We start from the raw sequence: 27,541 nt of genomic DNA, 5'->3' as shown, positions 1-27,541 counted from the left end.
ATATTTTCCATCCACAGTATTACGGAGCTATTCATAATTGTCCAAAACATAATTTTCTTATGCACAGCAAGGCATCTTGTGTAATTTATTTTTGTCTGGCAATGTCTTTGTGGACCTGCCACTGTGAAACAGGTTTCACTAGTTAGGAACCCCTCATCAGAAATTTCCCTTTGTGCCGAAGGGATCTTCTTCCAAGATTCCCTCTTTTGCATACTGTGTGTGTTCTCCTGAGATGCAGACTTGGAAACGCAGTGTACTCTGTGAGTACCTCTGTGTCTCTTCCCCGCACAAACGGCTTTGGTTTGCTGCAGGCTCATCTCCTTTGGCCTCATTAACGGAGCTCCAGGTCACACACAAATCTCTTATCCATTCCATTTTTCATTCATCTACTATTTTTATGTAGAGTATCCAAATGAGAAACCTAAATTTGTTTCTATATGATGTGCATACAACTAAACCTAATGTTGTTGTGCAGAGCAGTAATGACTGGCTTTCGAGATTGATTTCCATACATGAATGCTCTAATAGCTGCGCTATCGACATACTTTCCATATTTAATCACGAAAGGGACTTTTCTGGATCTTTTCACCTAATGACACAACAAAATGAATTATGTTCCACTATGTATATTGTATATACACTCACTGGCCACTTTATTAGAGACACCTTACTAGTACTGGGTTGGACCCTTTTGACCTCAGAACTGCCTTAATTCTTTGTGGCGTAGATTCAACAAGGTGCTGGAAACATTCCTCAGAGATTTTGGTCCATATTGTCATGATAGCATCACACAGATTTTTCGTCTGTACATCCATGATGCAAATTTCCCATTCCACCACATCCCAAAGGTGCTCTATTGAATTGAGATCTGGTGACTGTGGAGGCCATTTGAGTATAGTGAACTCATTGTCATGTTCAAGAAACCAGTTTGTACGGTGGCCCAGTAGTGCACAACACAACGAAATGTAAAAAGCAAACATAAGTTCAAACAAACAAAACAAAAATTACTCCTACACCTATGGATACTAGTGACATCCGGTTGTTTAGAGGGTCACAGGGGCAAATATACCAATGGATTCTACTCATTTCAAGGATCATAAAGGTAATGTGGTTTCTTACCGATTAGGGAAACTGCTAAACGAGATTTTTCTTGTGAGCTGGTTAGAAACACTCTCCACCTACATTAATGAGTGTGTAAATGTGTGTTTGTCTATTAAACTGTAGGATTTCATGTGTAGGGTTTGGGGTTGTAAGCTGTTGACACCACTAGTGACACTAGGCGTGATTTGTAGATAATTGCAGTTTGTAATGGGAACGAAGAGCTAAGGCCATGTCAGCTAAAGTGTCATTGAAATTGTAGCCATTACCAGAAATGGAACATGGAAATTAATGGCATTCTGGTTTAATTTGCACCTTCATCTTTTCATGGCATTTAATCTTAGCCTCTCTTTCGGTTGGGACACGAGAAACGTGAAAGAGGTTCTCGAACCTTTCATTACAGCCCACAATTACTCTAACATTTCTCAAAACCGAATGGAAATAATTTCTCCTTTTGTATGGTTAATGAACTCGGAGATCACAACTATATAAATCAATTTAAACCAATAAATAGTGGATAGAAATATGATGACTTATCAGTGAATACCAAAATTGATGTTCTCTTTGCATTGCACAGTTAAATCGTTTTGCATAATGACAGCAAAACTGCATATTTCACAGAATGACCATGACAAAATACATATTTATTTATACTGTTATATTTCTTTATAATTAATTAATAACTATTTATTATAGTGGCAGTGAGCTCACCATGAAACTGATGATAACTTGTTACTTTACACATTATTTCTTGAATTTACACTTGATATTGAGTTTTGGCATTGTATTATTAATAGCAACCTCTTTCCTTTTTCTTTCTTTCTTACTTTTCAAAAACCAGGGTTACTTTGTGATATTTACTCTCCTAAATATCAAAAAGATTTATTGGTTTATTACCTGAGTGGTGACATTTCAGCAGATGCCATATGAGGGGGCAGTGGGACGCTGTGGGAATAGAGAAGCTCACCTCTGCTCTTCAGATCCTGGAAATCTTCACTATTGGGTCAGAATCTGGCCAGCTGTAATCCTGAAAACCTTGTGTAAATGGATGCTGACTTAAATGAGATGCTCTTTCTATGCTTTGTCACATTTCTTCTCCCTCATTCAGTTTTGTGACATTGGTTGTGGACGGCAGTGTATAAGGCCGTTTGTTCGCCAGAGTGTTTTTAGCCTGCTGAAAATGGCAGGTATTCTTCTGAAAACTTCCAGCTTGAGAGTGCTTCGGTTGCTGTGATGCGGGCATTAGTTGCAGGTTGGGGGTAGTTAAGATAACTCTAGCCCATGGTTTGCTCATTGGATGAGGGATATTATGGATTATTTTTTAAACATAACAAATAATTGTGTGTCTGATCTGTCTCGGTCGCTACACCTTTGTCATTGTATAAAGCAGGATGTAACGGTCGGTTGTTGTGGCATTTGTCCCGCTCCTCCTCTACTGTGATTGGACGACTGGGTAGGAAGTGACATTGATGAGCGCTGCATTTTAATTTCCGAGTCTCGGCAATCAGAGCAAAACAAGCGTGCAGCACTCAATGTGAATTAGACAATGCCGCCATTTATAAATATGCGGCTCTGCCATTGAAAACAATTAAAAAACTACATTACCTAAAACAGCTGGGGTTTTTTTTTTTTTACTTTGAAATTGGCCATCTAACACTTTTTTGGTTTTATCATGCTCAGATCATGTGAAATACACCTGTATCAGGGCCAGTGAATCTATTTATCTCAAAACCTATTATTACTGTTAGATAAGTGCCCTACAATGCCCCCGAAAAACAGAGTGTTCCTGTAGACTGAATATAGGTGTCATTTGAGACTCGTCCGGATGATGGACATTCTCACCACTGTGCTCTTGTCAGTCCAAAGGTTGGAGGTAGAGACAAGACTCGCAATGTCTCTGGAAACCAATGTAATGCTTCAGGACTCTCCACGAGGATTTTCATACTTATATTCCCATTGCACAGTTTCAGTATGTAGAGTCTATTAGTACGTCTTCTGTTTTATTCATGCAAGTCTAGGGGATACAGTGGCTCTTAGTGCCATCTTTTCTTTTGAGGTTTACAAACGTGTTTGTTTGTGAGTGAATGCAAATGCATTACTCGAAGAAAATAAGTGCTCAGTTGTGCACGTAGGATGTTTTCAGAGATTTCTGAATGTGTGCAGCCAACAGTCTAGTATATTCCAGTTCTATTTTCTGACCACGGTAATCCCCATATGGCAACATATCACTTTTGAAATGTCACAATTTAAAAAATGCTACACATAATATCCTGAAAGTAATTAATTATGTTCTGAGTTTTTTTTAAGCACACAGCTATTTTTTTTTTTTTAATATTTTTTTTTTCTATCTCAGACTGTTTTTGTTGGTGTCACCATTAAGGTACGACGGTCACATTAGTACAATTTTGCTGGCAAAAAAGTCTATTGTCAATAGTGTACAACACAACCATGTTTTATGGAAAGAGTGTGAGTGCAGCATTATCACAAGTAAGCTAGGCTTTTAAGAGCAATATTAAAGAATAAATCAAAATAATTCAGGAATGACTGACTCACTTTGACCTTGTAGGAGTTCTAAGTGTGTAAACATATCAGTTCATAAAGAAACATCCATTTCAATGGAGCAATATTTGTTTTTAATCGGAGTTTCATTATGGCAACTTTTTTTTTCTAAAATAGATAATATACTGATGCCTTCAAGACATGTCAAAATTATTGCATGTTTGTGGTGAGCACACATGAACGCAACAAATTGTCATACTAACTAATGGAAAGCTCTTTTTGAGTTAGGAATTTTTGAATTTGAGGTTTGTCATTGGTGTGGATATTAGTTGCCATTGATCATCAGTACATTCAGTGCATGTCTGTGTACTGTTCTTGAAGAATAGTGATATAGATCGTGCATGAATCGACTAATTGAGTTTTATTTTCTGACAGGATTGCACAGCAACCATGTTATGCATCATTCTCTTTAGCCACATGATAATAACATGCATACCTTTGATTGTAACTTGAGAATTTTGAAAAGTACATATAATAGATTTCCATTGTGATGCTGATGATGTGCGTCTTCCCTTTCGTTCCAACCCACTTCCCCCTCCCACCCCTGTCAGCATTATTGTCTTTAGAATTAAGCATGCTTTCACCATAGCGCATTTTTTTTCTTTTCTTTTCTTTTCTTTTCACTCTCTAATTAGTTCCAAATAATCAAGTGAGTCTAATTTTTGTTATTTGCCTATCCAGAGGCAAGAATATGTTGTAATAGGGCACCGAGGGACCCTCTTCTATCCCGTTCCAAGGAAACTTTAACCTTTATTAATGCTCACATAAAAGCTGCCGCATAAAAGAGTGAGATGAGAAGACGCTCTATGAATGCCCCCGAATGCACCTCACGCCGGCATTAAGTCTCGCTCCCTGGATCGGCATGCAGATGACTTGTTATGCTAAACGCAGGCTGCGTTTTGATTAGGATACTCCTACTTTCATCTGCGTGCTCTCAAACAGTGGACACAAAGGATTGCTCTTTGCCATCTTTTTTCTTCTTCTATGTGTTCTCTCCCTCTTTATTTTTCAATTAAAGTTAAAGGTATGAATATAAAGAACTCAAAAGTCCTAAAAGCAAGCGATGCTTTTAGAAATGTACCACTACTTCCAAGGAAGTCTATAATACTTGAGGAAAGCTATCCATTAGCATTCCCATTTATTTAGTGTCTTGGTTGGCTGGTGATATAGTTAGACCAACTGGACCATTCAAACCTTGACATCTTGTCAACAACCATAACAGTTATTAAACCCAGTAATATCAAACTGAAAATGATCTGATTGTGTTTATTCATAATGGACCTTTACCATGTCAAATCACTCTGTTGAGTCAACATCCCCCTATTTACTGTCTTTATACTGTATTTGTTTTTGGTTTTATTTTGCATGATTGTCAGTTAGTTTCACGATTCTGGATAAATTGAGAATCTATTTTTGTTGGTGGTGTTGTTAAAAATAGACATCACGTTACTCCCTACGATTCGAAACTAAACAAAATAACATGCAATTTACTATTGTTTAAAATCAGTTTGAACGACTCACTAATAAATACTTCATTCATTAATTACTGGATGAATCAGTGTTTTTGAACGACAGATGTACTCTTTTGATCGCTACCGTATCAATGTTTATATCCGAACTATAAACTTTGATATACTTCTGTGATCATTTGAATTATTGTAACACTGAAATAATGATACTGTGTGGTTGAAAAGACTGTTTCAAATCTGTACATGACACTGGCTCTCTCTGGCTCAGTAGCAGCGCCAACACAGATTTGAATGTTCAACTGTGATCAAACTTGTCAAAGGTTTATTAGACAAAGATGAATCGTTGTCATTTAGGAATAAGATAGTGTGGGTGTTAGAATCAAGTTTGTGATCTTTTAACGATTAATCGTGTTGCTCTATTCCAAATAAACAAATGTTTGTAATATTGCATCAAAATGCAAATAATCTTTTGCTGTAGTAGGTTTGATAAGTAGATTAAGTTTTTTGGTTACACTTTATTTTGAAAGTCCACTATAGATTCTGCTAACTGTAAATTACTTTGCAACTACATGTCAACTAACTCTCATTAGAATATTGGTAGACTGTTAGGTTAGGGTTCAGGTTAGTTGAATAAACAGACATGTAAAGTTACTTATAGTCAGTATAATATGTGTTGGGGAGCATAAAAATAACATGTTAGATATTAACCAAACAGTCTATTAATACACTAATGACTGATGTAGTTAAAAGGTACTTATATTTAGTAGACTGTATTAGAGGACTATCGAAATCAAGTGTTACCTTTTTTGTTTTCAGAATATGACTCTTTTTTTCAATATTTTACAGATATAACAATGTTTAAAATGGAGCACTTGGCTTTAGATGTCCCTATCCACATTTCTTACTGTTTATTCTCTAATTTGGCATGAATAATATGCACATTCTCCAGTCACTTAACGGCAATAAAACATACCCAGTCCACATCATAACTGTGTCAACAGCAGTGCAAGCCCAGCATCTCTCAAAGGATAAATTACACCGCACTATTCTAAATGAACAGCATCTTTCCATAGTCTTACAAACCATCCATTTATTTTTATTAACCATTAAACAGAAATTCATTCCCTCAGGGCTCGCTCTGCTCTTCCCCTGTGCCATGACCGCTGCTTTAGCTCTGAAGAATCAAGTATTTAATGTCTTACACGCTCCATGGGTTTTTAATTCTTTTTAACAGATACAGGACAGGATGAATACTACTTGGCTCAGGTATGCTGAGGTTTGTAGTAATCAACATTTCCATTGATTGACTGTCCAATCCCAGAAGTAATCTGTTTTAAATACACTTTCATTTTACTGCACTGTAACTCTCTTGGCGTGGCTCCATTCGGGCTCTCTTAAAGTAGCCAAATAAATACATACATTATAAATTGTGTTATACTGTTTTGGGTGATTGGTCTGCTACCTGAAACATTTATTATTGACATTTGTTATATTTTGTTCAGTAATGTTGGCTATACATTCATTAATATGTACATTTAATAAATTGAGTGATAAGTATGTGCACATATTTAATAATATTTATGAATTTATAATGTATTACATTAAGTCAGAATACATTAAACCATGAAGTGTAAATGTATACAATTGTTTTAAATAAATTAATAAAAATAAATAAAAATATTTAAATAAATACTGTGTAAATATTGATACACAAATACAATATACAAACTATATAATAAATGGCATAACAATTATGTATGTTAATGTACAGTACTAAGATTTTATTACAGTTTCTCGATTGCTTAAACACATTTCTTGAAACTATGCCTCGTATTCTCAAAACTGTAAACACAAATCCATAACGTCTCACCCAATTCCCCAAACATCCTATTTTCAGGTCAGAATGAAGCTCTACACTCAAAACCATTCACTCTTGCTGAAAAACCAAACTTTGCCCTCAGACAGGACACACAAGCCCTCAAAATCACACACACTACAACATAGTCTAACACACTGGTGCAATAAATTCAAAACAACATTTCCAAAACTGGTAAGTTATGTTGCTTGTGGTTCCCACAATCCGCTTGCATGCCTGTTCCCCGCTGGCACGCGTCAACTGAAATATTTGGCAGGCTTCTTCCATTTCATTGTCTCTGTGTCCTAGAAAAATAGAAGTACTGATTACTGTACTGTAACTGTAACACATCCTTTTTACAAAATGGAATCTGTATGTGAGGCAATTTGGTGTATTTTTTTTATTACAGTAGTACAGTGCAACAGCTACAGTACATGTATGTGTTGTAACAGCACAAAGTAGCTCTCAAAAGTTATAGTAGTTTATTTACATCTACTTGTTTTTCTGCCGCAAGGTTCTTATGATCGAGGTGACGGTGAAGCGACTCAAATTTGGCCTTACTCCTGGCCCAGCCTCCCTCATAAGCCGCAAACAAAATAGACGAGCACTGATACTAAAGCGTGTTCAGAAAGCTCGTATGCGTATAAAATTAGACAACGTATGTTATCAGTTATTGTGAGATGCCTGGGACGAACGCGCAAACATTTCCTCTTTCGCAAATAAGCTTAAAAAAAGCCTGAACCCCGTCTATCAATCATAAATAGTGACAGTCTTGTAAATAGTTATTTGTTACTAACCTCAAAGCGCTATTTCAATCCTGTTATAGTAAATTTGTAACATGGTGTGCCTTGCAATAGATGACAATGTGTAAACATAATGACTTACAGTTTTTCTCGATTGTTTACACACATTTTCTGAAAGCATGCCTCATATTCTCAGAACTCTACACACAAATCCAAAAACACACACACAATGTGCAAAACCCCTCAATTCTCCTGCAAAATGAAACTTTACATTCAAAACAATGTTATTTCTTCTCAAAATGGTATTTTGTTTTCAAATGACACACACAAACCATCATATGAATAGACATTTATAAGAACCAGTTGAACACTGATGTGCTCAATGTAAAACACTATGATGAATGGAAAACACTTTTTCTCCATTTATCATAATGACTTAGGCCTTTTTTTTCAGTGTTACACTTTCTACAGACAGTACATATATAAGTGTGTTGTAAAATATTTGAGAATATTGTTTTTATACTCAGAACACACAAATAAACGGTAACAAATATATTTTATTTTTCCCACAAAAACAATGTACACAGTGTACATCCCAACCAACACAAAGTTGTACATACAGTGGTCTACATACAAAACAACAGAAGAATTTACTGTATACAGTTACAGTAAAAAAAGAAAAATCCAATGTTGGCATCCATTGCTCCATTGAAGAGCTGACCTGTTGCCCTTTTATGCTAAAGCTCTGATTGCTAATTGTAAAACTGTGTGACGGGTGTTAGCCCATGTGATGAGTCAGTGTGCATATTTGAATGGCAGTGTTTTCCTTGTGAAAACAAGAGATTTTCTGCATGAAAATTGTGCCAAAAGCAGAGAATTGTGTGTAGTGTTTTGAAAAAGGTGTGTTTTAGAAGTGCAATTTGAGTGTAAAGCAGGAATTGTGCTTGTAGTTTAGAGGAATTGGTTCAGGGGGTTGGTGAATGAGTTACATGTTGTGGTCATTGTGTCTCAAGTACCAGAAAATGTGTGTAAACAATCGAGAAAAACTGTAATAATAAAAGCTGTGGCAGAAAAGAGACGTGCACTGATAAAGCGTGTTCAGTAAGCTCGTAATGCTAACGTTAGATATAAAATTTGTATGTTATCAGCTATTGCGGACATTGACCGTGAGATGGCTGGGACGAACGCGCAGAAAGTTTCCTCTTCCACAAATACCCTTAATAAAGCCTGAAACTTGTCGCCAGTCCACCAGTTTTTTTTATTAAATTCCATATTTGCAGACAGACAACTCTTACTGCATGAAGCCACGACACGAACCGCAATAGATTTTTTAGGTTAAAAATAAATAAAATGCTGCGTGGCGTCATCCAACCAAAATGCGGCGTGAACACAACCAATCAGCTTGTGCAGCGCACAAGTCCCACCCCTGAAAGTTCCTGAACTTTGAAAAAGTACTACCTCGTGAGCAGGGACTATCGGAGGGGGAAATATTTACCCGGAACTTCATTTAGACCCTGGTTCCTGCGGTGTAAACACATCGAGTACCAGCCCAAAGTTCCTAGTTCCTGGGGAAAGTTCCTGCGGTGGAAACGCGGCTATAGTCATACCATGGACAAAAACATGGGCAACTAGAGTGGCACCTTGTCTCCTTGCCCTTGCCCTTCACCTTCCTCCTCCTCCTCCTCTTCCTCCTCCTCCTCCTCTTCCTCCAATCCCATCTACTCCTCCTCCTCCTCCTCCTATATTTGAAAACAATATTGAATGCTATAGTGCTTTCTAAATTACAACATGGTGTAGGCAATGAGAAATGAAGAGATTTGTGTGTAGAGTTTTGCCTTGACAGTTCAACAAATCTGACTCATGTGTCAAAACAGGGGAATAGAGTTTATAGTTTAGGGAAATGGATGTGCTTTTTGATAAATGGCGTTATGGTTTTGAAATTTTTGTTCAAAATCCTGGTTATAGTGTTTAAGCAATCAAGAAAAACTGTGAAGTTAATTCAGTGAGGGAGCATTAGATTGATCTAAAGTGACAGTAACACATTTTACATTGTTCAAGATTGATAATAATAAGAAATGTTTCTTGAGCAGCAAATCAGCATATTTCTGAAGGATCATGTGACACTGAAGGCTGGAGTAATGATGCTGAAAATTCAGCTTTGCCATCATTGGAATACATTACATTTTAAAATATATTTAAAAAGAAAATGATTATTTTAAATTGTAATACTATTTCACAATATTACTGTTTACGTTTAATGTATTTTTGATCAGATAAATGTAGCCTTGGTGAGCATAAGAGACTTCTTTGAAATACATTAAAGGAGCTGTATGTAAGAAATGTATTTCAATTAATCATAAAATGGCCCTGATATGTCACTAGACATTAAGAAATCATGTTCATTTCAAATACTTATATCACTGACAACAGTAGTCCGGCCAGGATATTGTCAATTAAAAAGTGAAGTTGCAGCCCTCAACTGATGTTGATGTTGTCATGTTGTGTTTTGGCCTGAAGCGCCACCCTCCACCTATCTACCAATCACGAAGTCAGTAGTGTTTCGGCATCCGGGTTGCCAGCTCAGCTCTAGTTTCCACAGCTGCAGCTACAAACGTTCGTGCTGGATCCTGCAGCCTATCTGGCAACCTGGAGTCAGGGGGGAGGGGGAGGGGATACACTGCTCTACAGTAATTTGAAAGTGATTGCAGTACCAGTTTTGGCCACAATCTTACATACGGCTCCTTTAAAAAGACTTCCCAACCCAAAACTTTTGAACACTAGTGTTCACTTAACATATTTCTTTCTAAACAAGGTTGAAAAATGTATATGTATTAATTAACTTCATATTAGTACCTTGATGTGTCTATGACATTTAATTTCCTGATACTTTTTATGTCAACCTTTTAGGTTGTACACAGATAAATGTAATAAAAAATGTCACTTGGGAATAGGTTTTTGCATTACATTTCACATTGTGGCCTCGGTGTGTGTGTGTGTGTGTGTGTGTGTGTGTGTCCTGGTAAAACCTAAATTTTTGCTCCCCATGAGGAAAACAGCATATAAATCATACTAAGTTATGTTTTTTGAAAATGTAAAAATGCAGAAAGTTTTCTGTGATGGGTAGGGTTAGTGTACGGGGACAGAATACACAGTTTGTACAGTATAAAAATCATTATGTCTATGGAATGTCCCCATAAAACATGAACACAACGTGTGTGTGTGTGTGTGTGTGTGTGTGTGTGTGTGTGTGAGAGAGAGAGAGAGAGATAGAGAGAGATTGAGATCGAGATATATTAGTTCACTCTCTCAGTATCAGTCTTCTGCTCCTGTTTAATTCTCACATTTGTCTGTAATGTCAAAAAGTTTCAGGACAAAAACATTTATTTTAACACAATGTTCTTGGTTCTGCTTTTCTGTTGCTTCTGTCAAACTAATTTTGAGAATGTTTCAGACAGTTACTGTTTTGACACAGCCCGCCGGTCACTGTTGTCTTCTATTGAATGTTGAATTCACAATAAAAACATTGGAAAAAATCAGACCAGTCCTTTCCTCATATACCTAAAGTGCACCCTTGAAATGTTTTGGTTGTCCTTTAGGGTATCTTTTTGCACTTTTCTTTGTTGCAAAATATCACTGACTGAAATGAAAGCAATTTTTATAACTGTGCCATTCAATCTGTTTCAGAGTAAAGATGAGCGGCAAAAGAAACACAACTTGCAGGGACAATTACTCGCTTCAGAATTCTCAAACATGTCAGTTTGTTCTCATAACTGCACAATGTTGTTGGTATAGATTTTTCTTTAAAAATGGAAAAGTTTGTGTTGAAACAACACTGCTGTGTGGTTTTCAGTCACCGTTTGGGTACAAACATTGAATGATCTTTGGAAAGATCGGAAAAAATATGCTCTGTTGTACTGGATTAAACACAGAGCAAGGCGTTGAACCCTTGAAAACATGTTTTGGTTAGGTAATTTATTAGCAGTAAGCCTTTTTCATCATCTTGTTTTCATCTATTTCTCACGATCAATACAGTAACTTTCACGACAGTAATTTTAGGTATTAAATTCAGCAATAAATGGAATTTTGGATCTTTTTTTCTTCCTTATTGTGATGTACATTCGAGTGAAATGGCTTTTTTGGAAAATAAATAAATAAATAACTAAATAGGATGGGAATTGATTGGATGGTTTGAGGGTTGTGGTTTGCTATTGGTCGATCTCATGTGAGTGTCAGGTTGTCCCGCCCTCACGCCAGTAAACACGTTATTAGAGAAGAGATGTCGCTGCTATAGGGAGATGATATTTTGATTAAAGATTATATGAGAGACATTAATTTAATTTTTTTTTTTCTTTTTTTTCTTTTTTCTTTGGTGCATGAATAAATCATTTATAAATAAACACTCAAAAAAAAAAAAAAAAAGAATTTCATGCTGACTTTAAAATGCCGCCGTTTTTAGTGGGTAAATTATAACAGACCTCCACTGTTCTGAATTGAATTACTTATAGTTGTATTTATGATAATCATTGTGTGTTTGGAAAGAAGCACTCAGATATTCTTTTCGGCAGGGTATGATGTTCCTGGAGGAGAGGCGGCTGGTGCACAGAGACCTCGCGGCCCGTAACGTCCTGGTCAAATCTCCAAACCACATCAAGATCACTGATTTTGGACTTGCTCGACTGCTTGATGCTGATGAAAAGGAGTATAATTCCGATGGAGGCAAGGTCAGTGTTAAGAACCTGAGACACACTGGTTCTGACAAACTCATAAAACTTTAACAGTTGTGAACAGTTCCATTGAACTCATTTTTATATGATTTTGTAATTTATATATGGTGGGTTGAACAAAAAAACTTCATTAATCAATGAGAATGGTAGTTGCTTGATTGTATTTCTCATTTCTAATCATATTGCAGTGCTGTTTCTGTCCAAATTGGACTGGTCTTTTTTTCTTTTAGAACTTCATGCATGTTTTTAATTAAACATGATTGCATTACTGTATATTTCCAGATTATTACATCCTGATTATAATTTTCTCTTATGCAGATGCCCATCAAGTGGATGGCTTTAGAGTGCATACATTACAGGAAGTTCACACACCAGAGCGATGTATGGAGTTATGGTGAGTAAAACACTTACAGTGTCCTAGTTTGCATTCTTGCATTCTTTTTGAAGAAATTACTGTTATAATTTCATTCAGCAAAGATGCATTAAAAAGATCAAAAGTGACAGTAAAGACATGTTTAATGTCACATGATTTCTATTTCAAATACATGCTGTATATATACTGTCTATATACTGTACTGTACACTATCTCTATACAAAATGTGATGTGTTAACTTATATATTGTCATTCAGGGGTGACTATCTGGGAGCTGATGACGTTCGGAGGAAAGCCCTATGATGGGATTTCCACACGTGAGATTCCAGATATCCTGGAGAAGGGCGAGCGTTTGCCCCAGCCGCCCATCTGCACCATAGACGTCTACATGGTGATGGTGAAATGTGAGTGTTGTGTAGAACCCTGAATGTGATCATTAGCTCAAATCTTACAGAAACGCACTAGCACACATACAATTAAGTTCAGTAATGGTACATTGAAATGATTATCACATTCATTTTCATTACCCTAGTTTTTGAATGATAATGTAAGGTACTACAAAGAACTTTCATTTTCACAAAAAAGTTTTAACATGATTTTCCCACATTGTATTTGTATACTAATATGATATTTTATTAAGAACATGCACACACATGTATTTTAGCCCATCCGCTCGCCATGTTTGGCCAGACAGTCGTGTGGACTATGGAAATGAGCAGCTGGATGAGCGGTGGGGTTTCTCAGCTGGCTCAATCAGATAAACACAAAGAGATGAAATGAGACGCGGATTGAACCCATTAATTCTAATTACATTTCGACTGTAAGCTGTTGTTTGTGATTCTACGTGCTGTGACATCTGTAACCCCACGGACAATGAAATGCGAAATATTGATGGAGATGAAACGTGGTGTGATTGCGTGAGTAATTGCTGCTCATTTGGTTAATGTGTTTGAGTGTGAGAAGTGAAGGGAAATTAATTGGGAGGAAATAAGGAGCAGGCTTCTGCAAGGTGAGGGCATGTTACTTCCTGACAGAGACATAATAGAACTGTAAGAAGTTCAGTAATTTGGAGGCAATTTCTAACTCATTGTGACTCTATCTGTCTGTCTGTCATCTACAGTATCTGACTGTCTCTACATTTGAATTTGTTTTTTTGTTTTTTGTTTTAGAAAAAATATTGATTTATTTGTTTGTGTATCCATATGTGACCCTGGATCACAAAACCAGTCACAAGTCGCACGGGTATATTTGTGGCAATAGCCAACAATACATTGTATGGGTCAGAATTATCGATTTTTCTTTTATGCCAAAAATCATTAGGATATTAAGTAAAGATCATGTTCCATCAAGATATTTAGTAAATTTCCTATCGTAAATATATAAAACATTTATTTTTGTGGGTGAATGCAGCACTATCGCCAACATAAATGGACAATTTTAAAGGCGATTTTCTCAAGGTTTCGATTTGTTTGCACCCTCAGATTCCAGATTTTCAAATAGTTAAATCTCAGACAAATATTGTACTATCATAACGAACCGAAAGTTTATTTATTCAGCTTTCAGATGATGTATACATATCAATTAAAAAAAATTGACTGGTTTTGTGGTCCAGGGTCACATATATTTATTTATGCATGCTTTGTTTGGATTCTCTATCTGTCTTTTTATGCATTTTATTTATTGCAGTGTCCATAAAATGTGTATTTGACAAATGTAGTTACTACTGCGTTTTTTTTCTGTCTTGACCTCCAGGCTGGATGATTGATGCTGATAGTCGGCCTCGGTTTAAGGAACTCGCTGCAGAGTTCAGCCGCATGGCACGGGACCCTCAGAGATACCTCGTCATACAGGTGAGAATACGGTTATTTTTGTATTACATCTCACCTTGAAAATCAATACTTTTGTCCTATACACCACCCGTTAAACTCAAGGTGACCGCAGAGAGTGATGGTGTCATTTCTCCTCTCAGGGGGACGATCGCATGAAGCTGCCCAGCCCCAACCACAGTAAGTTCTTCCAGAGTCTTCTAGATGAGGAGGAGCTGGATGACCTGATGGACGCTGAGGAGTACTTGGTTCCTCAGACCTTCAATATCTCTACCTCTTCTTACACGTCAAGACCACCGATGGATACCAGTAGGGTAAGAACAGCTCTTTGCTTCTTTTTCCAGTTCTTCCAGTTAACTGATCAAATGTGTACCTGGCATGAAGTGTAAGTCACTTTGGATAAAGGAATCTGCCAAATGGATATGGATAATGCAAAAGTTAATGTTTTAAAAGGTGAAGTCTTTGAATGGTTGTTTTACTTTCTCTTTTTCCATTTAAATGTACACAAAGTTTGGATTAGTTAAGATGTTTTTTTGAATCTTACGCTCAAAAAGGCTGTTTATTAAAATACAGTACAATTATATTCAATTATTATTGGTGCTCAAGTATGAACAATTCAACATTTTTGTTGAAATCGTTATACATTTTCAAAAAGTTCAAAAGAACAGCATTTTTATATATAAATCTTTTGTAATATTATAAATGGCTTTACTGTCAATTTTGATCAATTAAATGTGTCATTGACTCCTTGCTATATAAAGTGTACTGTTTCCTTAAATCTTACTTACCTCAAACCCTTGAATGGTAGAGTATCACTATTCCCGCATTAATGTATTAACGTTGATAATAATGAGAAATGTTTTTTTTTTTTTTTTTGAGCATCAAACTAAGGATGGCTGCTGAATGTTCAGTAATAAAGTATAAAAAATAAATAGAAAACAGTTATTTTATTTTGTAAAAATATTTATTTACTGTTTTAAGGAAGTTGTTTAGCTGAACATCTTTGCTAATGGGAACACAGTTGTGCAGATGGAAAACATAAAGTGGACCTGTAGAGGAATGATTGCATGAAGCATAGAAGCAGGAGAATGATCTTTCTTTATTTGTGTACCCTCATATAGACGCAACTGAGGTGTCGTGACAAAGTTCTTAGCCCAGAAGACGGGATGGGAGCTTGTTCCCATGACCCTTCTGGTTCAGCGAGTGCCGTCTTCATCCCTGTAAGCACACAATGTGCGGGTCTCGATGTGCTTGAGGAACAACACTGTAATGGGAGCTTGAAGAAACAGCCCATGTCTGGCTCAGGAGACGACTGTGACAGCCAGCGCTACAGTGCAGACCCAACTGTCTTTTTTGGAGAGAGGGGTCCAAAGACCACTAATGAAGATGGTTACATGAGCCCTATGAACAAGTCAGCCTCAGGTAAAAGCAAAAATATTTGATGTCTTTTTGAGGAGTTGCATTCAAAATCCACTTGGATCCTCAAAAATATGAGGGGGCATGTGCATGACGCTTCTGGGTATACATGAATTAGTTTGGTGTAAATCACCTCTGAAAGTCTTTTATTACACAATCTCTAGTCAATAATATCGCAGTCGTTCCATTTCAACCTAAGATGGTTTAAAATAAAAGGGTGTCTGGAGTAAAACATTAATCCAGTGTGGTGGGTTGAGTAGGATGATAAATCAATAGATTCTGAGTTCCTCCATTACAAATGTTGGCAGCAGTTAATGGTCTCATCCTTCACCTCAAACTGAAGAGTGCCAATGAATTGTGGGTGGTTAACTACAAGTTGGCCACTCACTTTAAAAAAAAAAAAAATGTTTTTATGCTAGTATCAGTAGTTAAACTACAGCCAGGAGGCAATATGTTACTAACACAAAGCAACTAATTATAGCTGAAGCTGTTTAAGAGGACAGAATTAAAGTTCAAGATTTTGGGGTCAGTAAGATTTGTTTTGAAAGAAGTCTCTTATATGCTCACCAAGGCTGCATTTATTTGAGCAAAACAGTAATATTGTGAAATATTATTACAATTCAAAATGAATGTTTTTATTTTAATATAATTAAAGTATAATTTATTTCTGTGAGGCAAAGTTGAATTTTCAGCATCATTACTCCAGTCTCCAGCGTCAAAGGATCCTTAGAAATCATTCTAACATGATAATTTGGTGCTCAAGAAACATTTATTATTATTATCAATGGTAAAAACAGTGAAGTTTCTAAGTATGTTTTTCTTATTTGCACATTTTTACATTAAATACAGCTAACAAAGCTAAAAACAAGCTTTAGTTTAATTGAAATGCATTGTCTGAAGATATCAGTTCAGTAATGTTACTCTAGAGATTGTAGATTTGAAATGTGCAATACAATATGACAAAAACATCAGTGAAGAAAATCAATAAATAGCTTGTGGCCATGCTACACTGCTGTTGGAGTACACCAGCTTTTTACTGCTAAAGCTAAAAACAGCTACCGAAAACTGTGGCTAAGTAGGTAGTGTCGCTACTTTGGTGACCGTATTTTCATCATTTTCAATAAAGTTTTATGTTCTGTTTAAGCCTTTATTCTGAAGATGTTCACATGCTCCACATCTTTGGAATATTCCTGTGCATGTGTGATCAGCATTTTCAGAATAAACTAAAACGGATGTTCTCTTCTGGAAATACTAGAGACGGTCGCTCATTCATTTATTATGCTGCATTTTTATTATGCGAACAGTAATTTAATCAACTCATTAATTCGCATTCATTTTCTCAACAATAACTCACAAGAGTGCAATGAACTGTAAAATGTAGGTCTTGAGACTCGTACAAATGTAGGCCACAATGTTCCTTTTATCATTTGTAAAATGTTTTGAGTCTCCTCTTTTCTCCAAAAACACATTTCTTTAATAGTTCTGTATATAATCTCACTCAGAATTGTCTTTGTTTGTACATGCACTGTGTTACATGTATTGCAAGTTACTCAGTTACAGGTGATTTATGTTGAATTAGGTGTTTTACATGACCCAAGACACGGATTAATACAAACATAATGTATATATTATTTAGATTTCCGGAAGCTGGACAATTGGCTTAATCTGGCTAATTTGTTTACATGACTCCCTAAAATTAAGTAAAAATTGATCTTACATATTTCTGATTGATATTGGAATGTGCTCGTGCATGTAAACAGTATGACAGGTTTATATCAGTGTTGTTAACTAAAACTATTAAAAAAATGTTCATTAATTGCAATAAAGCTGAAGTAAACAACAATTACAAACTTAAACATAAAAAAAATAGTTTGCCGTGGCAAAAATTACTACAATTATTAAAATACTAAATTATACTATTCAATATTATATTATACTACAAATTAAGCTAAATATGAACAATAACGGAAACAAAATTAACAAGCACATAACAAAATTACTAATAAAATAAATTAAAAATAAGCAAATTCAAAACATTAATAAATAATATAATAGTATATAAATAATACAAAAAAAAGTTGCAGTATGTGTACTCACCCACAAAAGTACTATAAGTAATATAAGGTAATACAGTAACATAAGGTAACTACATGGGTTAAGTTAAGGTTTAGGGCTAGGTTCAGGGTTAATACCTAGTTATTACCCAGTTAGTGTCATTACAATAAGTAATGTGAAACATGACTGTAAAAATAACACTGGTGTATACTATTGTAAATCTAGAGTATACTACTTTGGTAATTATTTGTGGCAAATGGCAATGATTCTTTATTCGGTATGTAGCTTTTATCATGCTTTTTAAATTGTAGTTTTTAATTTTTTTTTTTAATCTACAGACCATCTTAGTCCTGTCGAGGAGAATCCTTTTGTAAATCAACGGAAAAATGGAAATATTAATGCACTGGACAACCCGGGTTACCACAGCACCCCTGATAGGAAATCCAAGGGTGAGGATGAGTATATCAACGAACCCCTTTACCTCAACACATACAACAACACTAGTGGGATGAACCAGGAGATTATGAGAAAAAATGGATCTTCCATCCCACTACAGATGACCACAGCAGCCAACACCGCAAGCAGCCACGTTATCCTCTCCACACAAACTGGGAAAGCCCATCACCATGGCCAGGGAACACATGTTCATTTCGCCGTTCCACCTGTTCAGCCCCCCCACACGACATCAATGAGCCAAAATGGCCAGCATTCCCATTCGCCGCACGGTGTCGAATCCAATTCCTCCAGCATGTCTGGCAATCCTTCCTTATTAACCCAAATCTCCATCGTCAGCCAACAGATCCAACCTTGTCTGGCAAGTCAGTCCATCCATTCTACCCATCCGGCTCAAGTGGTGAAATCTGCAGTCACAAGTAAAAGTGTATCCGGCCTTCCCGGCCACCTTGTCTACCCAGGTAACATGCTTCAAACGGGTCATACTGGGACTGTAATGGTCGACAGGAAGTCGAAGAAGAATTTTGATAATCCTGACTACTGGCAGCATAGTCTACCGCCCAAGGTGACCCAACAAAACCCTCAAGACCCAACGCAAGTGTACAAAGGCAAACACCTCTATAGGCATAGCATCCGAAGTCGCATCGCTGTGGCTGACAACCCTGAGTATCTTTCTGAGTTTAACAAGAGACCAGTTCTGCCACCTCCACCGTACCGGCACAGGAATACGGTAGTGTAACGTCACAGTCGTTATGGAGGGCCAGATTCTTCTACCAGCACCATATGTTAAATTGGAATTACTGAAGTACAGGAAAACTCCTACCATCAGTGTTTCTGTCAGAAGAATTCAGGAAGGAGACTTACTGGACTTTAAAAGGAAAACCGACCAACCAAAGTGCCTCTAAACTATTCCAAAAGCTATTCCATCTTTTCCATTCCAACAAATCAGAATGTATCGAGATGGATATCCCTTAAAGGGATAGTTCACCAACAATTTTAATTGTCACCATTTGCTCACCCTCATGTCGCTCAAACCCAAAGACATCTTTGAAAAACACCTGAGAGATTTCTGTCCTTCCATTGAAAGTCCATTGCACTAAAATAAAAATACTCCAATAAACCCACAATAATGTCTGCAGTCAGCAAATGTGTTTTGCACATCAACACTCAAGCAAACATACTATTTAAGCAAAATAGTTTCTTTTATTTATTTTTCTATGGGAATTGTTTTTTGATTTTAGCTAAACTGAACAAAACCATGATTTTTTTTTTTTCTTAACAAAATAAATTACACAGTCATTTCACTTCTTTCAGTGTACACCAAAACTTCATAAAGAGTGAATGAAAAGTTTATAAAGACATTCCATTTACCGTATATGATGGGCTCTATGTATGTGCATGGATCATTGTTTATGTGAATACAATAATAAATTAAATCATATAAAACGATCGTGTCTCTTTTGGAGATTGGATTTACAGGTAACTGCTTGATTGAAGAGTCAGTTGGTGCAATGGACTTTCAACGGAGGGATAGAAATCTCTCAGGTTTCATAAAAATATATGCATTTGTGTTTTGAAGATGAACGGAATACTTATGGGTTTGGAATGACATGAAACTGTAAATGATGACAGAATTTACATTTTTGGTTGAACTGTCCCTTTAATTTTCACCTCTGACTGATTCTCCTACAGTTATGAAGTTCACAGTGACTTTGTGGAAACTGGTGTCCAGCTTGACATGATGGTAGAGTCCCCGATGGTAAGAAAAAACACTTGCTCTTGTGGTTTTATCAAAGGAAACGGACAGTTTATTTCTGGTGTCGTGAGTTTAAACCAACTGTCTTTATTGACCACGTTCTGACCATCCTGTATTGTTGCTGTTGATGCCGTAAGCTATTTTCTCTTCTGTTTTAAACTAACGGACACGTATCTAGGAGCGCCTACAAGATAACTGGGGTAACTCTTTTATGTGAATGAGACAACGTTGTGGATTGTAAAATGATGCATTCTCTTTTACCGTTGTGGATTTATTAATGGACTACACTGGTTGGAGACTGTTTATTTTCAGTGATGCTCTTCATGTTTTTTAAAGTTTTTGCCCATGTCCCCCAATTTTGTACTCGTATATAAGAACTAACAAATCTGATACAGGCAGAGAAAGAGCACATGGGGCTCACATACCGCTTCTTGAGCTAACGGGAAATAAGTGCCTTCCTCAGTGGCACAAAAGCACCGATGGACATGCCCATTCAATCTTCAATTGCTGTACATATGTGAAACCAATTTGAACATTCATTACTGAGCCATCCATGTGCAAATAGACTCACTGGGAACCATGTATTGAAAATATGTTGTTGTATTTAATTAATCAATTCATGAATTTAACGGCAAGATTGATGTATTCTATCTAGAAGGCAATATTACAGATAATGGAGGGCATGATACAAACTCAAATAAACTACTGATCTCCAATGGAGAATTTTTCAATGTACTGTGACAGAAAATACTTTTGTCTGAACTGTATCCTGCTCTCAGTGAGAGTGTGACCGTATTGTGGCCAGGGAGAAACTGTTCATATGTTTTATAAACTGTGATGGACATTTGTCATTACTTATGTCAGAGTGTCATAGCAAATAAGAAGTTGTGACTGTGCAAATTTGGTCCTAAACGTACCATGCTGATATTATGAGACTTTGATTTGCTTTCGACTGAACAGCCATGGGAGATGGCTTGTTTGGCTTTTGTTTTGTTTTTTCCTTTGCCTTGTATTTTGTTTTGTTTGTTTTTGTTTGCAAAAGATGCATCTCATCCCTGTTGTAATTCTATTTGATGGAATGACACAATAAAGCTCTTGTTTGAAATTTTGAACATATTCATAAGTTTCCAGAGTGTGACATGAGGGTATTTTGTTGTTGCAATGTACAATCACCACTTTGTTCATCACACTTTTCAGGTGTAATCGATCAACATGTCTGAACTTACCTTTACAAACAAGTACTGTAATGACATCAGACTGAATATTGCCAACCACCAGTTTTTGAGATTCTTTATTGTTTCAGACACCTTTCTTTTTGTTTTATTTTTAAGTTACTATTGTTTTAATTGATATATACAGTTGTAATTGAAATGATTCAACCCTCATTGCAAATCAGGTTTATTGGTAAAATGTAGACTTTCAGCTGTTTGCAATGAACAAATCAAACAAAAGTAATTGAAATTGCTCAACACAACAAAAGTTTCAAGTGGTTTCCCCAAATTCAACTGAAAATGCAACTTTTAATGACTTCTGCAGTCTCAAAATTATTCACCCCCTTCATGGCAAGCATCTTTAGTACTTAGTAGAACAGCTTTTTGCTGTTATGACCTGCTGCAAACGAGATGTAGAACCAGACACCAGCTTCTGGCAGTGTTTCTGAGGAATCTGAGCCTGTTCCTCATGAGCAATGGCCTCCAGTTCAGTAATATTCTTGGGTTTGCATGCTGCAATCGCCTTCTTCAAATCCCACCAGAGATTATGTATGGGGTTCAAGTCAGATGACTGTGATGGCCACTGTGAAATCTTCCAGGACATCTTCTACAACCAAGCTTTGGTGGAATTAGAGGGATGCTTGGGATCATTGTCCTGTTGGAAGATCAAATGACGCCTAAGCTTCAGCTTCCTCACTGAAGGCATTACATTTTCTAGGATTTCCTGATACTTCAGTGAACCCATCTTACCTTCCACACGCTGCAGGTTTCCGGTGTCAGAGGATGTAAAGCAGCCCCAGAGCATCACTGAGCCCCAACATGTTTAACTGTAGACAGAGTGTTCTTTTCAGCATATGCTTCATTCTTCTTCCTCCAAACATACCGCTGATCCATAGGGCAGAACAGATCCAGTTTTGTTTCATCACTCCACAGAACAAAATCCCAAAACTTCTGTTGCTTATTTATATGATTTTGAGCAAAGTGGAGTTGACTTTACTTGTGCTTTTGGGTCAGTAGTGGTGTACGTCTTGGAGTTCTGGCATGCGAAACGGGGGTTGAATAATTTTTATTACAACTGCAGTAAGTTATTTGAATGGAAAAGGACAGATTTTCAACTAATTTATTAAAATGAAAAAGGACAGATTTACTAGTAGAGTATTTAAAGGTGCTGTATGTAACTTTTGTACTCTACTACAGCATACAAATACCATAATATGTTTTATGAAATATGCTAAGTTCACATACTTGTTTCTCTGAAAAACACTTCTACAGCCAGTTATTTTACTTATTATTTTACATGTTACATGTTGTCAGTCGGTTTTCGTTTTGGTCTGTGTGATCTCGCCCACTGCCAGTTCACCCAATAGTATTTCAACACCCCTGGATGCCAGTTGGCAGGAAACACAGCGTATTACAGCCTTGGAAACGGGCAAACAAACTGGGTCAGAGATTGCAGATTCCACATAACCTAAAAAGCCTTGATATCCATCTAAATATCTCTATGAACGAGAGCATATTACAACGTGGATAAATCAACTCATCAACTTACAGTCTGTAAATCTCCTTGGCTTTCATTGTCAGTTGCACTCGGTCCTGTTGCGTGTCTTCAAACTGGCAACCCACGAATAAATAGTTACAAATAATACAAATAAATAGTTAAAAAATCATACATTGTGATTTCTGGATTTTTTTTTTAGATTATGTCTCTCACAGTGGACATGCACCTACGATGACAATTTCAGACCCCTCCATGATTTCCAAGTGGGAGAACTTGCAAAATAGCAGGGTGTTCAAATACTTATTTTCCTCACTGTATACTGAAAAAGTTTTAGTTGATCTGTTTGTGTTTTTTTTAACCATTGTTATGGCTCCCAGACTGCAGTAGTATTTCAGCTTACTGATCTGTGTAGGAAGTAAATGAATCAAACTGTCCACACATGGAGGTTTACTACAACCAATGTCATTCCTCTCAGTGTAAAAAATGCTTTTGTGTCCTCTCTATCTCAGCATCAAAAAAAAAAAAAAAAAATGGGTCCATAGTTTTAACCAAAATACCATATTGTTTAGCTTGCTAAAACAAATGTCGCTTTTATAATTGCTCATGCGTTCAGGGTCTGTAACTCGTCCTGCGCACCAGTGATGTATGTTTATTTGACAGGATCAGTTAGAGAGACATTTCTGTCTCGCTCGGTACATTGTGTATGATGATCTTCACGCACCGTGCCGGCTGAGCCTCTTTGTCCTTTTAAATGTCTCCTTTTGTGTTGGTGACCTGTAATAAATGAGCGTGCGTTTAAAAGTGGCAGTTGTGTGAAGTGATTAGGGAGACAGGGAATTCCAGTGGAGAGAAACAGAGGATGAGAACACAGTATCACCAAAACTGTGGCTCTGTCCCAAACCCTAATGAGCTCCCTACATAGACGGTATGATTTGGCATCACACGCATGCTATTTATTACCAATCAAAATACCTATTTGTGAAGGGGAATTTGCATTGAGGATAAAGCAATTCTAGAATGTATTACAAAAAGTTTGTGAACTTTCTAATTCAAGATGGCAGATGGAGTCAAGAAAATGTATTCAGTGCAAAAAATTTCACTGTGTTATCATGATTTATTGTTCATGTAATAGCATGGTATTTTGGACATGTTAGTGCCTGTTTTTTTTAGTATTATTTATATACTTGTAGTATTTTAAAATAACTTTTATTTTTTGTAAATGTATGTGCTTTAGTCATTTTTATTACTTTTGTGTTTTTTTTTTTTAATATTTCTATTTAGCTTTATTGTTTTTTTATTTCAGTTCTAATTTACTTGAAGTAATTTCAAGTTGTAAAAAAAATAATAAAATTTATTTTAGTTTGGCTGTATTTTAAATAAAATATGTTTAATAAAAACCTATTTTTATTTCAAAATTTAAAAAATAATAATAACATTTGTTTAATAGTTAACAATAACAAGACCTGCAGTACCATTGCACAGGAATATAATAATAAATTGGCACAACATGAGGGTGCTATGATGACAGAATAACTTTTGGGTGAAATTACTACTACCAGGTGTAATTGTGGTATCTTATTTGCTTCTTGTTAAAAACATTGTTGAATGTGTTTAAAGGGATAGTTCACAGAAAAATGAAAATTCTGTCATCATTTACTCACTGTCAAGTTGTTTCAAACCTGTATGAGTTTCTGTCTTCTGCTGAACACAAAAGAAGATATTTTGAAGAATGTTGGTAACCAGACAGTTGACTGTAGCCATTGACTTCCATAGTATTTTTATTTATTTTTTCCTATATGGAAGTCAATGGTGTCACGGTTCAGGGTGCTTCATCGGCTTCCCTGAGGATGAGTAAATGATGACAGAATTTTCATTTTTGGGTGAACCACCCCTTTAATATTTAAAATAGTAAAACGTGTTGAATTATCCTACTCTTATTAGGGCTTTGAGGAAGAGCCGTGTGTGTTTGTCTGTAAAAGTGTGCACCCCATGTAGGTGGCAGTGAGAGCACAACTGTCAGTTTGCAGCAGAAATATCTCTGCTGTTTTCCCATAAAACTCTCGGTGAGGTAGGTGGGGGTGACGATGTGTGACCTTGGATTACTGGCTCTTCAAAAGGATGTTCTGAGAAACCATCATGGCTGTGCTTTATGCCCTCAGTAGGGAGTTTGATGAGCTGTTCGCTCACAATAGTAAGAAATTGGATTAGAGGGGAAATGTGTTTTAGTAAAGGAGGAGTTTAAGCAACTGAGACATTGTAAAGAGTTAGACAAGCGTGCCATTCAGAGTAAAAGCTCTGCGCAAGCACAAAAGAAGACATTTTTGGTCTACTCTTATGCTAATTAGGGTTAATTTTGCTTCAAAATCCATTCACACCAAAAGTCCAAATACAATTCAGAGCACAAGTGTGAACAACAGAACTGGATCTGTTTTAGGCCCTGTTTACACTTGGGATTAAGATGCTATAGATGCACACAATGCTAAATACAAGATATATGGTGTCCAATGGTGTCCAAAACGTTTTGAGTTTGTCCATTTTCAACAACATCCAAAGGCGGTTAGAAATGCACATTGCTTTTATATCGAGAACGTTCATGCAGTCGAACAGCAGCAAATGATCGCCTTCTTACCTATCAATCAAGCACTGCGTTAAAACAAGGGTTGCCTTTATGTCCATCTTTAAATAACCGTCTAATTTAAATACCCGAAGAAGCACATGCATACTTAGTGTTTTGTAGAAGAAAAAATAGCATAGTTTGGTAGAAGAATGACACGAGGGTGAATAAATGACAGAATATTCTTTTCTTTTTTTTTGCCGAACTATCAGTTCTTTAATACCAGCTAATATGAGAATGTGAGTGCTGGACGAAAGGCTCATATAAAAAAAAATACAGCACCAAATTAAAATTCACTAAATACTTTCAATAAGGGAACTAAACCTTGTATAGTGAACATTCAATGACATTCAAGCTGTCGGCCAGGCTTTGGAGAACTTGTACGTGTCCTCACACACACTCACCTGCAAACACAGTTATGCTCCCCTGTGTCTTCCCTTAGCACCACCCACCATGATGAAACACTTTCCTCCTGGCAAGGTGAAACTGTGTGGAAGCTGTATTATTAATGAGAGATTCTAGCAGTTAAGTCCAGGAAGTGTGTGTGTGTGTGTGTGTGTGGTTTAGTTATACCCTACGTCATGGGGATACACAACGTTAAAGTGTAAACATGCAGAAGGTTTTCTGTGATGGGTAGATTTAGGGGTAGGTTTAGGGTTTGTGGATAGAATATTCAATATAAAAATCATCATGCCTATGGAAAGTCCAAAATGAAAACGCAACGTGTGTGTCTGGTCAGTGTTGGTTCTCCCTGGTGTGCAGTGGCCACAAAACATTTCCAAACACAGTCAGACTAATTAATCAGATTAATTCTCAGTGGATCTCTCTCTGTCTGTGTGTGTGTGTGTGTGTGTGTGTGAGAGAGAGAGAAAGAGAGAGAGAGATTCTGCCACACATCTCATCCTCTGAGACTCTTACCACTAAAGAGACACATTGAAGGTCTTGTGCATGTCAGATCCAAAAGTGAACTCGGTGGAAAAAAACAACTGCTTTTGTATTCATACTGTCCTGGGCCATTAGTGTCAACTCAAATTTTATTTTAACTAATTTATTTTATATTAATAATTATTGTTGTGGTTCAGAATCAAAGTGAGTGATTTACTTTTGTTGTTTGATTAACAGCATATTTAGCAGTAGGTACTGCATATTACGCTTTCAATACACAGATCTAATATACAGTATACATGTGATTTCTTTACTTGCTGTTTACATTCACAGACATAAGCGACGGCGTTTGTGAACTTTGTGTTTTTGACAACCTTGTGTGTATTTGACAGTTTAAGTGCAATAAGACATGAAAGAGCACTCAGTTTAATACTCACGGGATGAGCCAGCTTTCTGTGGGTGTGCTTCGGGTGTGTGCGCTCAGAAAACCATATATCAGAAGGCTTTAAAACGCATGCTGATAAACTTTTATGATGATGAAAAACTGCAATGTTATGAAAGCGTGAGCGCAATAGAGATAATAAAAACCAAACAGATGTTTTAGTTTTTGCCAGAGTATCCGAGGCACGAGCTGTAAAGGCTCCGCCCTCTTCATGATAGGGGCCGGGGAGCAGCAGCTCATTGGCATTTAAAGATACATGCACGAAAGCAGCGTGTTTTTCCTTCCACTCAAAAATGGGGACACTTGAGACTTATATTTCCTCTTGTAAAAAGGAGCATAATAGGTCCCCTTTAAATTGTAAAAAAAAAAATATATATATATATATATATATTTCACAATATTACTGTTTTAATTGTATTTTTGGCCAAATAAATGTAGCCTTGTTGAGAATAAGAGACTTCTTTCAAAAACGTAATAAAAAAAATCTTCATCCGACCCAAAACTTTTGAACATGTAATTATTGAACACTGTTGTCTTCACAGTGGTTTGCAACTGGTGGAAATT

The 27,541-nt window shown here is 36.5% G+C and overlaps 1 protein-coding gene across 1 annotated transcript in view; it reads left to right on the top strand.

Moving 5' to 3' along the window:
* erbb4a (erb-b2 receptor tyrosine kinase 4a) overlaps positions 1–21,441 on the top strand; it is a 185,134-nt gene extending 163,693 nt beyond the window's left edge. Inside the window, exons 21-27 of the mRNA XM_084104152.1 lie at positions 12,290–12,445; positions 12,767–12,842; positions 13,079–13,225; positions 14,574–14,671; positions 14,791–14,961; positions 15,769–16,069; positions 18,457–21,441. Of these exons, the coding sequence (XP_083960278.1) occupies positions 12,290–12,445; positions 12,767–12,842; positions 13,079–13,225; positions 14,574–14,671; positions 14,791–14,961; positions 15,769–16,069; positions 18,457–19,310 (1,803 nt within the window). The 3' untranslated portion in view covers positions 19,311–21,441. The remainder of the gene's footprint in view (positions 1–12,289; positions 12,446–12,766; positions 12,843–13,078; positions 13,226–14,573; positions 14,672–14,790; positions 14,962–15,768; positions 16,070–18,456) is intronic.
* Positions 21,442–27,541: the final 6,100 nt, after the last annotated feature.

The sequence above is a fragment of the Abramis brama genome (assembly GCF_963993115.1).
Source record: "Abramis brama genome assembly, chromosome: 2".
NCBI lineage: Eukaryota > Metazoa > Chordata > Actinopteri > Cypriniformes > Leuciscidae > Abramis > Abramis brama.
The sequence above is the reverse complement of the archived record's forward strand: the minus strand, read 5'-3'. Positions and strand labels throughout refer to the sequence as shown.